Genomic DNA, 19,238 nt, shown 5'->3' on the forward strand with positions numbered 1-19,238 from the left:
AGAAAGATTTATTATATCTCTAATATTTTTCTTCTAATGACCCTGAAATGATGGTCTAAGTCTATACTGTTCATTAAAAGTAATGGATCGGTATCAGTATCCTAGGTGTATTCCTACTTATTTTGTAACTAACCAATCACAGTCCAGCCAATCAGTGAAGACAGGGTTTTTACTTCCTGTTTTTTTTTATTGACATTGATGAAGCTCCTGAGAGCGAAACATCTGCCAGATAAATCAAATCAAATCAAATCAAATCAAATTTATTTGTAAGGCCCGACAACACACGTTAATGTCCCAATGCGCCGGACACGTCTTCTTTAAACAAGTCAAGAAGTAACATAACAATAAGTCAAGAACAAAACAAGAACACCATAAGGTCCAACAAATTTTAAATAAATGCAAATAAATGAATGAATGCAAACACTCCCAGACATACCCCACGCCCATTAAGGAAAAACTCACTAAAACCTAACAATAGGGAAAAATGCACCACAGGCAGTGTGGAGGAGAGAAACCTTAGAAGGGCCATTCAAGGGGGGATCTCCCTTCTTAGATGTCGGTGATAGTAGTGTTGCAGACTGACAGTTGGTAAGCATGCACTCATGTGTGTAGTGAAACACAGATGAGTGCATGCAATAGCAACTGAACATTTTGAAAAATGTAAGATAGAGCTGATAGCGATAGCAACTGAACATTTTGAAAGATTAAAGATAGAGCTGATAGCGATAGCAACTGAACATTTTGAAAGATTAAAGATAGAGCTGATAGCGATAGCAACTGAACATTTTGAAAGATTAAAGATAGAGCTAGACAGCTCGCGTGATTGTAGTGGGCGGACATAGCAATAGATACAAGTGGTAAGCATATATGTGAATGAATGAATGAATGAAAACTTTATTTAACAGATTGCAGAATGGGTACAATAAAGTACGGCTCAATACATACAATTGTTAAGGGGATGCAGACCTGAGAAAGACGTTTGTCTTGTTTCCATCAGGGTCCCCCATTTTCAATTCATATAGACATTTAGGACATACACAACATACATGACATTTATGGCATAGGGACATATAGGTATTTAGTACTGATACATTTGTGACATAGGCGGTATTCAAATATACAGTACTGTTACCCCTAGATCCTGACAGAGTATATACATATGATGGGGAGGGGACTGTACATTAGGAGGGGGTGGGTGGGTGGGAGGGAAATATACATACGGCGGGGAGGGAATATATACATGCGGTGGGGAGGAGACTGTCTATTAGGAGGTGGTGGGGGTTTTGGGCATTTACGGTGGCCAGTTTCGAATTGCAGCCTCCCGTAGGTGCTCTTTAAGGGCGGTTTTGAATGTGGGCAGGGATTCACATTCCTTTACAGCTTTGGGTAGGGCGTTCCACATTGTTGTGGCATAATTGCGAAACGTGTTTAGTCCCTTGTTTGAGCCGAATCTGGGTTTAACATGATTTGTTGAGCTTCCTCTGGTGTAGTGGTTGTGGTATTCACTGACCTTTGGGAAGTATTTTGACATGTACATGGGCACCCCGGTCGTATAGTGTATCTTGTAGACCAGGCCCATTGCAAGTTGCTGTACTCTGTCGTCTACTCTAAGCCATCCTAGGTGAATAGAATAGATATATGAAGTAAGCATATTATGTGAATAGAATAGAAGTACTTAACCCAGCAATGAAACCACGTTGACAGACCACAAACCATGTTGACAGACCACGGACAGAAGACGGTAAGGAACTGATCCATGGCCTCGGTGGTGCATGTAGAGCAGTCACTGCAATCTTGGCCAAGACCCCGAGGCATCCATCACCTTGGTCAGCACTACGAAATCTGCCTTTTTATCTGCAAAAACTAGGGCTGTCAGTTTATCGCTTTCATTTGATTAATTAATTACACAGCAAATGATCGCGTTATGAAAATTTACTGAAAATTAATAAAAAAAATATATATATATTATTATTATTTTTGTTTAATCTCATTAATTCCATAAGAACATGGAATAAACATTTACAAACTTTTTTTTTAAATGGTCCATTTGCATGTTCTTGGTATCTGATTCTAGGGACATCTATGGATCTCAGGGAATGTATTCCCAGTGTCAGAAATACTGTTACTAGGCTTGAGTAAATTGTAATGAACCAAATGAGAATATCAATTCAATTATTTTTATTATTATACATTTTTTTACTGTGAATAACACCAAGCTAAAATTGACCAGACCTGAAAAATCTAAGCAAATTAATAAAGGGAAGATTGTTGTGAAGGGCCAGATTAAACCGAATATATATATTTATTTATATATATATATTTAATTGTATTTGTATATTCTCTAATATTCCCTGATATCCCTTGTATATTCCTTGTACAATATGCATTGAATATCCATTCTAGCCTACTGAACATCCCATAATAGTCTCCATTCTACTATTGGTCGAGACCTTGGTGCCAGGCTGCCATACCCCTCAGACCCAGTTCAAACGTACCGCTCCACATGTACGAACAAGTCCTAGTTCCGCGTAGGAATCTGACTACCGCACCACTAATGGGACTATTTGTTCATAGTGCGTATATATACTGCGCTACTAAAGTAGGACTTTCTTTTCAGTCCAGTTTCTTACCCTCCAATAGAGTCACAGACGTAAAGCCTCCCCGCGACGCCACGTGTGGGAGTAAGGCCAAGTTCGCCTACCATCGGTATTGAGACATCGTGTATATTAATATTTGAATAGTCATATTTGGCACTATATCGTCGAGTTGGACGTAGTCTATTAAGCTAATAATAGTCTGTTAATATATAGTGCTTCGTGCGGTGAGAATACTACCGTAGTCAGTACCCCATCGTTTCGGGCAGAGAACTGGCTGCTTACCCAGGGTGGTTGACCCCACGTGAAGCTGCACCCGAGGAGCCCCAGAGCCGACGAGCGAGTGGACCTGTATACCGGATTATTCTACCGACGACAGCCCGCCTTCCCAGGCACGGATTATGCTTTGTATACTTTGATTATTCCATGGATAAAGACCCCCGACACTGCCGTGTGTTGGAACCCCCCCCCCCTGGAGAGGACGCAAGGTGAGGAGACGCTCTGCAAGACGAGGTCGCTTCACGTCTCTCCTCCGTGGACCGGAGAACGCCGGCCCACAAAGAGTCCACCTGCTTTCATCTGTGGTCCAAGGATCGCCGGCGCATTGAACGGCACTACAGTGGGTTCACCTGGGATACCCTTGGCCGGATGAGGCAGCCGGATTCTACCCCCCCCCCCCCTTCCTACTCCTGTCGGCTTACAAGCGACCGGATTAACCCCCCCTAGTGTGTCCAGTATATAATCATTAAAGTATCATTGCTGTTATTCCTTAAACTATTCCAGGTCGTATATGTACCACCTGCGCCTTCAGAGATTGGACATTCTCTATTGATATACCGACGAATACTCTTGCCATAAAAGTGCATACTAATTTCCATTCATAAATGTGATTGATTTGATTAAGTGCTTGCTCTACACACCATCGCTGTGTAGAAATAAAGACCTATTTCTAATTCGTACATTTGTGTTGGATCCGTTTCATCTACGTGACAGTGTTCATCATAATATATTTATGCCGTGTACTGGGTGGCCGAATATTAAGTACAAAGGTAGTGGTAGTAAGTATCATATCTAGTAATACAGTCAGGGAATTGTACCCCTCAGTTACAATTGGTCCTTCGAGCCGGAGGGTAATTAGTGTAATATTAATATAGTGTTATTAATATTGAAATGGCCTATGATGAACACTCCACGAAACGATCCTCCTAACCAACGCCCGCAGCGCGAACGACGGCTCCCTCAGTACTTAGAGGCCTACGCTGTCAGTCAACAACCTAGTCTTCTACTAACAGTAAACGCGGTAAAACTAGAAAGTAAAAGTATGTCTAACCCCAACGCCCAGACTACCCCGACCATAGAGGCCCCTACGGGCTCTAATGTAACTGACCAAGTTCACGGTGGGGACCAGTGGGAACCAGACATGACTTCACACCCCGCCAGTACTGAAGAAGTAGTCCCCGATGAGTCCCGGGAGGAATACAACGCTACCGAGAGAGAACTCGGCACGGAAGAAGACGGGGAGAGCACCGTGGAGATAGAGCTCCATGGCTCCGCAAGGAGTACCCCGAGGGAAGGCTCCCCTATACAACCGCCTTCTCCCAGCGAGGCAGAGAGGACCCTACAGCAGGCCTTCCTCATCAGCCTGAACGCCGCTGCTGAACGCGACCGACTGCAGATCCAGCAGCGGAGCGAAGAAGAGCATATACGTCTAGAAATAAGACGCATTCAGAGAGAAGAGAATGTGGCCCGAGACCGAGCAGACAGCCAGCGAGCAGCTGCTGGTGCTCTACGGGATGCAGAGCGCGACAGACAGCAAGCGCAACTAATAGAACAGCTGATCAGACGGACAACACCCTCTCCCTCCGCCAGAGGCTCCAGGAACTCGTCTAGACACACCTCCAGGGCGGCATCCCCTAGCCGAGTAAACAACCCTGAACTTGACCAACAGACGAGGTCTATACCCCCCACAGACCACCTCCCCCCACCGGTCCAAGCGAGACCTAGCAACCGGGAAGGAGCAGCATACCCTGTGGAGAGGCTAAACCAGAGACTACAAGCACTGGATGACCTAACTGAAGACGAAGAGGAAGAGGAGGAGAACCACGCCCGACGACAGCACAGTACTCTACCGGACCAGGAGGTCCGGTACAGCCCAGGCTATACTCCCGCGGAGCTGCGCTACAGACCCCCGACTCTATACACGGGTGAGCACGACGCACGACCCGCACCGAGGAACAGCACCTGGACAAGCGGGCCATGGTACACTGCCGGTACCAGCCCATACCAAGGAGCGGGAGGAGACTCGCCTAGGAGGCCTCTCCCCCAACGCTCGCCGATGTATCCACAGTCAGCGTCATACATTGGCCCGCCTATGGTACCCGACTTCACCCAAGAGAACCGGGCCCAGTATACGGAACTCCGCATGTGTCTGGAGACCATGTTGGTGGATGTATTGGATGAACGCCATAAATACGCCATCCTACTGAAGCACTTAAAGGTGCCCCGCGCACATAATATAGCGCTCGCCTACGCGACTTCCACCACCCCATACATAGCAGCGCTGGTAGCATTGGACCAGAGGTATGGGCGCATATGGGATTACGTGATCCAGGAGATCCGACACATCGACCGCTTACCCCCAGCAATAGACAATCGAGCACTGGACGACCTGTCCATCAGAGTGCAGTCCCTGGTAGGGATGTTGGGAGCGCAGAGAGAGAAGGGGAGGCATGAACTTTACGCCAACTCAAATGTGGAAAGGATCTTGGAGAAGCTGCCGCCCGCTCGACAGGAGCGTTTTAGGCGACAGAGGGACCACCGAGACCCGAATGGCCCCGAACCGAACCTCCTCGATCTAGCAGACTTCCTGGCGAGAGAAGTCAGCAGCCTACGGCTAGATACATTCGGACGGAGCACCCCTGGCTCCAGAGAAGGAACCAGACGACTAAATGATGGAAGAAGATCGGTGACTGTGATGCACCAATCGGAGTCAGTACCGAGCAGCAGGAGCCACAGTACCCCCTCCAGAACGGAGAAGTGGAAGATAGTGTGCCCCTACTGTGAGAAAGAACACTGGCTAGCGCAATGTGACTCCTTCCCCAAGCTGAACGCGGAGGAAGCAAGTCAATGGATAAAGTCCAACAAGCGCTGTTTTCGCTGTGCGCGCTCACACATGGCAGCCGAATGCCGCTTAAAGAAAAGGTGCACCAAGTGCGATGGAGCCCACCTGGACATACTTCACGACAGTAACAGACGGCGCCCTTCACCCGCACCATCCAGCAGCAAAGCGATCCCGCCAGCAGCAGTGGAGCCCGAGTACTCCTAAAAGTAGTGCGTGTGACACTAAGCTACCAGAATAAAGTCCTGGACACTTACGCCGTCCTCGATGACGGGTCAGAGAAGACCCTTCTGCTCGCCTCCGCTGCGGCCCAGCTAGGGCTGCGGGGAAGGGAAACCCAAATGACAATTCGGACAATAAGACGAGATTTGAAGACGATAAAGGGCGAGAATGTCTCATTCTCTATCGCAGCAAGCGGCCAGCCTGAGCGACGGTACCAGATTACAGACGCTTTCACCAGCCAAGAAATAGGACTGTCGCGGTACACATACCCCGTCGCCAAGCTGATGGAGAAATATGCACATCTGCGCAAGTTACCGATCCCGCTCATAGACAATGCTATGCCGACCCTGTTGATAGGCTCCGACCATGCAGACCTCATTGTCCCGATAGACCGGGTTCATACCGGACCCCGAGGCTGTCCTGCAGCAGTCGAGACCCGTTTGGGATGGACTCTCCAAGGCCCGCTCGCCAAATCTCTCAACCGAAGTACAGCCACTAGATGTCTCCACTCCCGAGTCAGAGAGGGAGAAACCGCACTCCTGCAACACGTAGAGCGGCTATGGACCTTGGAACAAATGCCCTTTAAGAACGGAAAGAAAGACATTCGCTCTAAAGATGACATTTACGCCATTCACCTCCTCGAGACAGGGACCAAGAGAGTCCCGGTCAACGGCGTGTTGAGATACGCCACGCCACTCCTGCGGCGAGAAGGAATGCCTACTTTCCACGCCAAGACAGACGCCACAGAACGGTACCTGCTGAACACGGAGCGGCGCTTAGCCAAGAACCCCGCCCAAGAGAGTGTATACCGCGCTGAGATTGAGAAGCTCATCACAGCGGGACACGTCACAAAGATGGACATTAAAGAGGCTGACCAGACCACTGAATCGTGGTACGTGCCTCACCACAAGGTCCATCACAACGGTAAAGACCGCATAGTATTTAACTGCAGCTACCAGATCGGATCCCAAAATCTGAATAAAGAGTTACTGCCCGGTCCCACACTCGGCCCCTCCCTACTCGGCGTTCTACTCCGCTTCCGCCAGGAAAAGGTGGCCATCAGCGGGGACATTAAAGGAATGTTCCTGCAGGTGAGATTAGTAGAGGCGGACAAGCCCCTGTTACGGTTCCTATGGAGAGAGAAGCCAGGAGATGAGCACCCAGCCATCTACCAATGGGAAGTCCTCCCCTTCGGAACGACGTGCAGCCCCTGCTGTGCTACATTTGCACTACAGAAACATGTAGCAGAGGACCCAGCAGCGGACGAAGAGGTCCGACACAGCGTAAAGAACAGCTTCTACGTAGACAACTGTCTACAAAGCCTTTCAACCCAAGAAGAAGCCGAGGCTCTCCTGATTAAACTCCGCGCCTCATTGATCAAAGGCGGCTTTGATCTCAGGCAGTGGGCCAGCAGCGATCCGCAAGTACTGCGCAGCCTCTCCTCCGAGGACAAGGCAGCCAGCAGCGAGACCTGGATGGCTACAATCCCGGGAGAAGCCCAGGAGATGACCCTGGGATTGGTGTGGCGATTCAAAACAGATTCGCTTCACTACAGACACAAGCCCCTGACTACGGAGCAGGGAAGGCCGGCGGCGGCGCCGACCACCAGACGGAGTGTGTACACAACACTCGCCCGACAATATGACCCGCTAGGATGTATTCTACCGTACACCACCAGGGCAAAAATGATTGTACGAGCATTGTGGGACAAGGACCAGGGCTGGGACGACCCCATTCCCGCACACCTTGCATCCACCTGGAGAGAGTGGGAGATGGAGCTCCACTCACTCCCAGGCGTTAATATGCGCCGAAGCTACTTCCCACCCACGGTGAGGCCAGAGACATGTAAAATGGACTTACACGTCTTCAGTGATGCCTCAGAGGTCGCATACGGATCAGTAGCCTACTTGCGGGCCCAAGAGAAGGGGGGAGAGATCTACACAGCATTTGTCCTCGCCCGCTCGAGAATAGCCCCACGCAAGCAACAATCTATCCCACGTCTAGAGCTCTGCGCAGCCCTAGCCGGAGCGCACCTAGCCACGCTCATCCAACGTGAGCTCACCATACCGGTGTCTAGAACAATCCTGTGGTCAGATTCCACGACGGTACTCGCCTGGATCAAATCGGACTCATGCAAGTACAAAGTCTTCGTGGGAGTCAGAGTCACCGAGATTCAAGACTTAACCGAAGAGTTAACCGGAGAAACAGAGTGGCGCTACGTTGATACAAAACAGAACCCAGCTGACGTCATCACCCGGGGGATGCCCCTGGATGACCTCACCCGTCGCAATGTCTACAGTGACGGCCCCGCATTCCTAAGACTCCCGGAAGGACAGTGGCCCATGCCTATCCCGAGGGAAGCAAGTCCAGAGGAGGTGGAAAATAAGAAGTCTGTGTTCTGTGGATTGAGCACCGTAGCCTCCACCGACCCTAACATAGACGATTGCACGTCCATAGAGAGTGCACAACAAAGAACATTCCTGCGGTACCACCCGGAGTGCAAGTCCCCCGCTGATATGTCAGCAGCTAACTACGAGGAAGCAGAATTGCTTCTACTGCAGCGAGCCCAGAGAGACAATTTGACAGAAGGAACAGTCGTCATGATTATTGATCAATCACTGCCCAGAGCTATGTGGCCGGCCGGCCGCGTAAGCAAAGTGATCACCGGTGCCGACGGCAAGGTCCGAGCAGCTGAAGTGCTCGTCTAGGGTCGCACTTACACCCGTCCCGTGGCGAGGCTCATAGAACTGCCCCGACTCCCAGACACAATCGATGATGACCATGACCCTATAACCCTATGACTTTGTGAAGTTGACTGACCCCTACAGCAAACCCTTATGTAAATAGACAACGCGATTAATCTGTCTCTGTTTAACTGATTAGGTCTGGGACCAATCAGGGGGTGGCTGTTGTGAAGGGCCAGATTAAACCGAATATATATATTTATTTATATATATATATTTAATTGTATTTGTATATTCTCTAATATTCCCTGATATCCCTTGTATATTCCTTGTACAATATGCATTGAATATCCATTCTAGCCTACTGAACATCCCATAATAGTCTCCATTCTACTATTGGTCGAGACCTTGGTGCCAGGCTGCCATACCCCTCAGACCCAGTTCAAACGTACCGCTCCACATGTACGAACAAGTCCTAGTTCCGCGTAGGAATCTGACTACCGCACCACTAATGGGACTATTTGTTCATAGTGCGTATATATACTGCGCTACTAAAGTAGGACTTTCTTTTCAGTCCAGTTTCTTACCCTCCAATAGAGTCACAGACGTAAAGCCTCCCCGCGACGCCACGTGTGGGAGTAAGGCCAAGTTCGCCTACCATCGGTATTGAGACATCGTGTATATTAATATTTGAATAGTCATATTTGGCACTATATCGTCGAATTGGACGTAGTCTATTAAGCTAATAATAGTCTGTTAATATATAGTGCTTCGTGCGGTGAGAATACTACCGTAGTCAGTACCCCATCGTTTCGGGCAGAGAACTGGCTGCTTATCCAGGGTGGTTGACCCCACGTGAAGCTGCACCCGAGGAGCCCCAGAGCCGGCGAGCGAGTGGACCTGTATACCGGATTATTCTACCGACGACAGCCCGCCTTCCCAGGCACGGATTATGCTTTGTATACTTTGATTATTCCATGGATAAAGACCCCCGACACTGCCGTGTGTTGGAACCCCCCCCCCCCCTGGAGAGGACGCAAGGTGAGGAGACGCTCTGCAAGACGATGTCGCTTCACGTCTCTCCTCCGTGGACCGGAGAACGCCGGCCCACAAAGAGTCCACCTGCTTTCATCTGTGGTCCAAGGATCGCCGGCGCATTGAACGGCACTACAGTGGGTTCACCTGGGATACCCTTGGCCGGATGAGGCAGCCGGATTCTACCCCCCCCCCCCCCTTCCTACTCCTGTCGGCTTACAAGCGACCGGATTAACCCCCCCTAGTGTGTCCAGTATATAATCATTAAAGTATCATTGCTGTTATTCCTTAAACTATTCCAGGTCGTATATGTACCACCTGCGCCTTCAGAGATTGGACATTCTCTATTGATATACCGACGAATACTCTTGCCATAAAAGTGCATACTAATTTCCATTCATAAATGTGATTGATTTGATTAAGTGCTTGCTCTACACACCATCGCTGTGTAGAAATAAAGACCTATTTCTAATTCGTACATTTGTGTTGGATCCGTTTCATCTACGTGACAGTGTTCATCATAATATATTTATGCCGTGTACTGGGTGGCCGAATATTAAGTACAAAGGTAGTGGTAGTAAGTATCATATCTAGTAATACAGTCAGGGAATTGTACCCCTCAGTTACAAAGATGATTAAACAGAAGGTTTTGTAGTACTGAATTCTGCCATCCGGACACATGCAATTTGAAATATGATTATAGAATATAAAATATCAGGCCTAAAATGGTTATGTGATTAAAATGCGATTAATTAGATTAATTAATTACAAATCCTGTAATTAATTAGATTCCTTTTTTTAATCACCTGACAGCACTAGCAAAAACATATGACCCATGGAAGCTGAACACACTCTTTTATCAAAGCATACTTCATTTGTCTTTCTCGCTGTTTTCAGAATCAGCTAAAGGGTTTCATGGACAGCACGTTTGAGAAGATCCACAACACAGAGAGAGCTCTGAGCGTGCTGCAGAAGTTTGAAAGGTAATAAACACACTTTAATTACACTTTAATTCCATCATTTACATTTTGTTCACATTAATCTTTGACACCGACTCCTGTATCCTCCCTGCTGTACCCAAATATATGTAGATATATTCAATAATGTGATATAATAAATATGAATCAATTTGTTGACTCTTCTGGTAATGATAAATAGTTAGGACTATTGGCCTTAATTGTACTCATAATCATCACCATTACCACCCTCACCCAAATGCTCTCTTACTCACTCACTCACTCACTCACACGCAGGCTGGGCATCCCAGATCTGGGTATCGAGGAGAAATACCAGCGGATCCTCCAGAACTACGGCCGGGACATAGAGATGGTGTCCCGTATCTACACCAGGCAGAAGCTGGACCCCCCCATCGGCCGCAACCTGCCCCCGGTGGCGGGACGCATCCTCTGGGCCCGACAGCTGTACCGCAGGATTCAGGTTGGTGCTTCCCGGTCGCAGAGGGTGAGGTCGGAACACCCTGTAGTGAGGTCGGAACACCCTGTAATGAGGTTGGAACACCCTGTAGTGAGGTTGGAACACCCTGTAGTGAGGTCGGAACACCCTGTAGTGAGGTTGGAACACCCTGTAGTGAGGTTGGAACACCCTGTAGTGAGGTCGGAACACCCTGTAGTGAGGTTGGAACACCCTGTAGTGAGGTTGGAACACCCTGTAGGTTGGAACACCCTGTAGTGAGGTTGGAACACCCTGTAGTGAGGTTGGAACACCCCTTAGTGAGGTTGGAACACCCTGTAGGTCGGAACACCCTGTAGTGAGGTTGGAACACCCTGTAGTGAGGTTGGAACACCCTGTAGTGAGGTCGGAACACCCTGTAGTGAGGTCGGAACACCCTGTAGTGAGGTTGGAACACCCTGTAGTGAGGTTGGAACACCCTGTAGTGAGGTTGGAACACCCTGTAGTGAGGTTGGAACACCCTGTAGGTTGGAACACCCTGTAGTGAGGTTGGAACACCCTGTAGTGAGGTTGGAACACCCTGTAGTGAGGTTGGAACACCCTGTAGTGAGGTCGGAACACCCTGTAGGTTGGAACACCCTGTAGTGAGGTTGGAACACCCTGTAGGTTGGAACACCCTGTAGTTAGGTTGGAACACCCTGTAGTGAGGTCGGAACACCCTGTAGGTTGGAACACCCTGTAGTGAGGTTGGAACACCCTGTAGGTTGGAACACCCTGTAGTGAGGTTGGAACACCCTGTAGGGGGTGAGGTGTGAACCCGGCTCCTCAACCGTAGTAGATTTGTAAAAAACAATACACAACTATCTATAAAACGATCGTTGAATATAGTAGATTAGATTGAAATGTATTGTCACCAATACAGCACAAGTACAGTACAGTACAGAGAAGCATCCAACCAGAGTGTAAAAGTAATAAACTATATCTATGCTGCTTGCTTGTCGTCGTGGTCCTCTTCTCGTTCACCATCTTCTTCTACTTATTCTTCATCTCCATCGTCTTCTTCATCTCCTCCCTTGTTTCTTCTTCTGCCGTCGTGTCCCACAGGAGCCCATGGACCTGTTCCAGCTGCACCCGGGGGTCCTGTCCACCCCGGAGGCCAAGAGGATCATCAAGAACTACAACAGGGTGGCCAGGGTGCTGCTGGAGTTCGAGATGATCTACCACCACGGGTGGATGAAGCAGGTGAGAGGGAGAGAGAGAGAGAGAGAGATTTTCAACAGCTCCTACTGAAAACTGGAGAAAAAGAAAAATACACTCAAATTGGAATATACCTGGATATCTCTACACAAGGAGCTAAAGAGGATTATACCAATTTTATAATTTTCACACCACACATCCGGGTAATCTGGAATTAAGAGCTGTTTTTGGACCAAATTACCTGAAAAGGTCATATGATCACAGGGGCAAACTCAAGGACCAGGGTTTTGTTGCTTTGTTGGAGTCATAACGGAGTAAGTACCACTGGACTGAGAGAGGCCTACCTCAAACCAAAAACTGAATAATACTGACATTTTAGTCAGACATTTGAGCTAAAACATCTACAAATTACAAACTGCTAAACTGGATAGAAATCGTGGTTTGAACCAGACTCCTTGACAGGCAAGGACATAGAGGTGTGAAGTTCTTTAACTCTCAACAATGGAATCTGAGGCTGCGGTTACACCTTAGTTTCGTTTTCAGATGAGTTTCGCTTTTCCAGGTCGCAACGTAGCGGTAGCCGAGTGAGACATACGTTTTGCAACCTGAGTACAGTGATGTAGTACACTGCCAAAGCAGTAGGTGGCAGTAGGTGGCGAACATGAAGGCAATTTTCAACCAATCAGAACTTGAATGTGCCAATACACTTCCTGCAAAGAAAATGTCAACAAGGCGCCGCCATCTTTAAATGCCTATTTACCCAATGCAGCACTTATTTTTCAGCAAAGTGCAATAAACAAAACGGTTACATTCACTGTGTGTTCTGCCTCTCATTTGTTGATGAAACAAATCTAACATCAACACAAGTGACCACCAAGAGCGGATAGTTTAGTCTCAAAAAGGATCGGCAATGTTGTTAGCTACGTTGTTAGCTACATGCTAACGTGAATGGAATATGCCAGTATAACAGTATAGCATTGTGGCTAGAAGCTAATGCTAGCTCACGTTAACCAGCCAGCACCAAACTGATGATATCGGGAGCTATCAGTAGCTAGATAACATTAGAGACAACGCCGTGTGTATTAAACAAAGGTGAATAGATGACTGGGCCATTTTGTTTAATGCTTGTTAAGATTGAAAGAGGAGCTTGAGCTAACAGGGTCTGATAGCTAACGCTAGCTCACGTTAGCCAGCGGCAGTGCTCATGCAATCGGTAATGCTAGCAGAATGAATGGATGTAAACTTTATTTAACATATTGCATAATGGGTACAATACAATACGGCTCAATACAAACAATTGTTAAGGGAATGCAGACTGTTGTAGCTTGGACTGGGGTCCTTATAACAATAACTTGACAACACATGGTAGCTGCAGCTATTTGGGACAGCTCTGTTGTCACCTGTGGGCACGCAGATGGTATCTACTGCGCATGGGCGTTGAGCAACAACGGCTCCGTGCAGATTACACGACATGTTGTCGGCGAGTTTTTGGCGCTATTCCAAAACTGAAACACAATTTAGCGTTTTCAGTAGGACCACAACGTTTCCGGCAAAAACGGCATTTCTATGTAATAGGGACAGCAAACGTATTCAAAAACGTATAAAAACGAGCACAAAAACACTGTGTGTAACAAGGCTCTGAGCCACACAGGCTCCTTGATTAAAATGCAAATAAGGACCAAACCCACACACCAGTCCCCAGAGTGCAGTACCCAGATGACATTAAAAGCAATACAGAAAAAAAAAGATACAAAGAAGTATTTTTAAAGAGCAAGCCAAATACACTATTTGCAGACTATGATAGCACTGGATGCAAATCCAACCTCATTTTCTACACTGAAGACTATAAGGCATGGCATGTGGCCACACTAGACCACCATCCCTCTGCTACAAAAAAGGGAAACAAGGTCTCACAAACACTGGAAATAGACACAGGGGAGAACCAAACGGTTGCAAACTTCTATCATACAGGAACTGTAGTGATTCAGGGCAACACAAGGCCCTTTGAGAAAGACTTCTCCAGAATCAGAGAAACGGCACTAATGAAAATAAACAGTGAAGACCCACTCACAACAGACCATTGCTGCTTCACCGAGATGAAACAGATGAAGGAGATGTTTTCAAAGATGGAACGCAAACAAGTGGAAATGGAGCAAAAAAATTACAGTACCCCCCCCCCCCCCCCCCAACACAGAGCGAAAGGACTCCCTGCCTGCTCTCTGGACCTTGGTGAGAAAAGACATTGACAGAATTAAAGAGGTGTCGAAACAGAACAATGAACTCAGGCTGGAGCTGAAAAAACTCAAAGAAGAGATGCAAACAGCCAAATTGGAGGCGGCAGAAATGCGGACATCCATGGGTAAACTTGAAGAGGTGTCGAAAGACAACAATCTAATCAGGCAGGAAATGCAAAACCTCAAAGAGACGTCAACAGCCAAACCAGCTCTGACCACCGAACAGCCCCATAAAACACACATCAGTAATTCATGATGAAGATGAGGACAACCAACCAACCACAACAGACACTCAAGACACCCCATGTCCAACATCACCCTCCAGACCTCAAGAAAGTCCACAAATTGTACTCCTCATGGACTCAAATCGGAGATATGTAGAGGAAGGAAAACTCTTCCCAAACCACAGAGTTAAGAAACTAAAGTGCCAGAATACCAAAGGGGCTATAGAGCTACTGACAGAAGACAACCTGGGGTCCCCCAGCCACATCATAATACACACAGGCACAAACAACTTGAGAACGCAGACAGGGGAGGAAGTGACCAAATATGTCATGGAAGAAATTGGAGAAGCAGTCAGGGGTCCTGAGATGGGTAGCACATGACAAGAGATTCAAACCAGGGAGGTTAGACCATGGATTCAGAAGGTGGGAGAGGGGGGGGGGCAACAGCAATATGCAAAATGATAGAGAAGGGAGAAATGCAGACACTACAAAAATTAAAGGAGAAATTTGGACTAGAAAACAGGGACCACTTCAGATATCTACAGGTTAGAGACTACTACAACAAAGAAATAAGGGGGGCCAAAGACGAGGAACAGAATGGAATAATAAAGATGATAGTATGGGCATACGAAGGGGGGCAAGGAAGAGTAATATCAGCAATATACCGGGCTATAATGACCAGCAAGGGACACACGACCGATTATATAAGGGAGAAATGGGAGAGAGAACTAGAGATAGGAATAACAGGGAAGGAATGGGGGAACATATGTGAGGTACAACATTCAACAACAGGATCGAGAATATGGAAAGAATTTGGATGGAAAAACATAATCAGATTCTTTATAACCCCAGAGCTGAAGGGAAAATATGCACCAACACAAAAAGCATGCTGGAGGATGTGTGGGAAGGAGGGGGCAAATCACACGCACATATTCTGGGGATGTCAGAAGCTGAAGGGGTATTGGGAGGAGATAGGGGAAGCAATGATCAGAATATTAGGATACGGGCTACCACAAACAGGACTGGTGCTTTACTTAGGAGACCTGACACACGAGGGAATACAAGGGGGGGACAAATATTTAATAAAGATAATGTTGATAGCGGCCAGAAAAGCAATAACGAGACTGTGGTACAAGGAAGACCCACCGACAATAGCAAAATGGGTAGGAATAGTGGAAGAAATACAGGATATGGAAAGGATAACACACATGCTGAGGTTACAGGAAGAGAAATTTGGGGAAAGATGGGGAAAGTGGGAGGATTATAAAAGGAACGAGAACGACATCACAGAGGAAGAACCAAATGCAACACAAGAGAGCGAAGGGTAAAGGAGGAAAGATGTTCAAGCAGGGTCTATGAACCCATGTCACACACCTGTACTTTAGTTAATATTTTCTATTTTGTTTTTGGGATATTACAAGTGCTGAATGCTTTTATACCTTATTATTTATGTCTGTTTAACGGTGTGATATTAAATATTCAGGGATGAGGTGGTTTGTGTATGGGTGAACCAAAAGGCAAAGTGAAAGTTAATAAACAAGAGAAAAAAAAAGAAAGGACGAAGGAGAAGGGAAGAAAGAAGCTCAAGGAGGGTCTCTGGACCCAGATCACACATACAAACCTTAGTCAGCATTTATCGTCTTTGAGTAGGAATTACCTGTTTATGCCTGTTTAAGGGAGATACACAATCAACCTTTATATCAAATACCTAGAAAACAACAGTAGGGGAACCAGACAACTAACCATGTGATACCCATGTAAATATTTATGTGCACTGTTTTTTCTTTTTGTTTTTTATTGTGATGCTAGTTTCTTCATTTTTTATTATTTATTTTTTGTAAGTGCTGTCTGTCTAAATAACTGTTAATAAAAAATTTAAGTTAAAAAGAAAAACACCACAGGACACAACAACACTACAACCTTCACTCCTACCCCTAATAACAACCTACTCGCAATACACCACAGACATAAACACCCTACTGAAGAAAAATTTCACCCAGGCACAACCGTTAAAGGACTGCAAAATCATCTCAGCATACAGAAGGAACAAAACCCTTAAGGACCTTCTAGTCACATCCAAATTTCCACCTCCACAAAAAAAAGAACACAGAACAAATCCGGAACCCAGAATAGAACCACCACCAAATTAAAAATGGAAAAATTGGAATTTGAAAAATTTGAAAATAAAAAAATTGAAATTTGAAATTTGAAATCTGGAAATTGAAATTTGAAATTAAAAATTAAATTGTCTACCTCCTCAGGGGTATGAAGACATACATCATGTGACAACTTAGATTATCTACCTCCTCAGGGGTATGAAAGCACATCATATGAAAATTGAAAACAAAAAGAAAAACAAAAAGAAAAAAAAGAAAAAAAAGAAAAAAGAAAAAATTGAAATTTGAAATCTGGAAGTTGAAATTTGAAATTTGAAAACATTGAAAATTGGAAATTGAAATTTGAAAAATTGAAATTTGGAATTTACAATTTGGAAATTGAAATTTGAAATTAAAATTCTCTACCTCCTCAGGGGTATGAAGACACATCATGTGACGACTTAGATTCTCTACCTCCTCAGGGGTATGAAAGCACAACATGTGAAAACACCTATATTACAAAAAAATAAATTATTAAAAATTAAAAAATGAATACCAAAAACCACCTATAGAGGGCGCCATCCCGCTTCAAAAGAATGGACCAAATAATGAATAAAATTCTCTACCTCCACAGGGGTTTGAAGGCACATCATGTGACGACTTAGATTCTCTACCTCCTCAGGGGTAGGAAAGCACATCATGTGAAACACTTATATTACAAAAAGATGAATTATTAAAATAATTGTGCCCCCCTCTACCTCCTCAGGGGTATGGATGCACATCAGGTTAAAAACTAGATTACAACGTGACCCCTCATACCTCCTCAGGGGTACGGGTGAACATCAGCACAAACAAATCTGGAAACTGGAGTGGTCCCTTGAGCCCATAATGGTTCTCTCTTCTGCCTCTAGACCCAGTAGGAAGCCAAGCAATGGATGAGGACCGTGCACCCCCCAGCCGCCGACCACTCTATACCAAACTAGTACTAACCTACTGGGGAGTGGCCGCCCGCAAAACCCAAAGCCCTAACCTAAGCCTAAGCCTGGTCTAGAGTGTAACTTCCTCATAACTGGTCCACAGGAGTAGAAAAGCAGAAACCATTCAAAAACAATGTAACTACAAACAACCGACCTTAACTAACTATTTACCTATCTAAGTATAAATAACCTAGACTCTCTACCTCCTCAGGGGTATGAAGACACATCATGTGACGACTTAGAATCTCTACCTCCTCAGGGGTATGAAAGCACACCATGCGAAAACACCTATATTACAAAAAAATGAATTATTAAAAAATAAAAAATGAATACCAAAAACCACCTATAGAGGGCGCCATCCCGCTTCAAAAGAATGGACCAAATAATGAATAAAATTCTCTACCTCCACAGGGGTTTGAAGGCACATCATGTGACGACTTAAATTCTCTACCTCCTCAGGGGTATGAAAGCACATCATGTGAAACACTTATATTACAAAGAGATGAATTATTAAAATAATTGTGCCCCCCTCTACCTCCTCAGGGGTATGGATGCACATCAGGTTAAAAACTAGATGACGACGTGACCCCTCATACCTCCTCAGGGGTACGGGTGAACATCAGCACAAACAAATCTGGAAACTGGAGTGGTCCCTTGAGCCCATAATGGTTCTCTTTTCTGCCTCTAGACCCAGTAGGAAGCCAAGCAATGGATGAGGACCGTGCACCCCCCAGCCGCCGACCACTCTATACCAAACTAGTACTAACCTACTGGGGAGTGGCCGCCCGCAAAACCCAAAGCCAGAACCTAAGCCTAAGCCTGGTCTAGAGTGTAACTTCCTCGTAACTGGTCCACAGGAGTAGAAAAGCAGAAACCATTCAAAAACAATGTAACTACAAACAACCGACCTTAACTAACTATTTACCTATCTATCTAAGTATAAATAACCTAGACTCTCTACCTCCTCAGGGGTATGAAGACACATCATGTGACGACTTAAAATCTCTACCTCCTCAGGGGTATGAAAGCACATCATGTGAAAACACCTATATTACAAAAAAATGAATTATTAAAAATTAAAAAATGAATACCAAAAACCACCTATAGAGGGCGCCATCCCGCTTCAAAAGAATGGACCAAATAATAAATAAAATTCTCTACCTCCACAGGGGTTTGAAGGCACATCATGTGACGACTTAGATTCTCTACCTCCTCAGGGGTATGAAAGCACATCATGTGAAACACTTACATTACAAAGAGATGAATTATTAAAATAATTGTGCCCCCCTCTACCTCCTCAGGGGTATGGATGCACATCAGGTTAAAAACTAGATGACGACGTGACCCCTCATACCTCCTCAGGGGTACGGGTGAACATCAGCACAAACAAATCTGGAAACTGGAGTGGTCCCTTGAGCCCATAATGGTTCTCTTTTCTGCCTCTAGA

At 46.0% G+C, this 19,238-nt stretch overlaps 1 protein-coding gene across 1 annotated transcript in view; it reads left to right on the top strand.

The window, feature by feature from the left end:
• dnah5 (dynein, axonemal, heavy chain 5) overlaps positions 1–19,238 on the top strand; it is a gene marked incomplete at both ends in the record, with an annotated part of 523,851 nt that overhangs the window by 94,027 nt on the left and 410,586 nt on the right. The window contains 3 exon segments of the mRNA XM_084308323.1: positions 10,551–10,636; positions 10,907–11,090; positions 12,168–12,305. Of these exon segments, the coding sequence (XP_084164449.1) occupies positions 10,551–10,636; positions 10,907–11,090; positions 12,168–12,305 (408 nt within the window).

The sequence above is a fragment of the Notolepis coatsorum genome, assembly GCF_963971535.1.
Source record: "Notolepis coatsorum genome assembly, chromosome: 2".
Lineage (NCBI taxonomy): Eukaryota > Metazoa > Chordata > Actinopteri > Aulopiformes > Paralepididae > Notolepis > Notolepis coatsorum.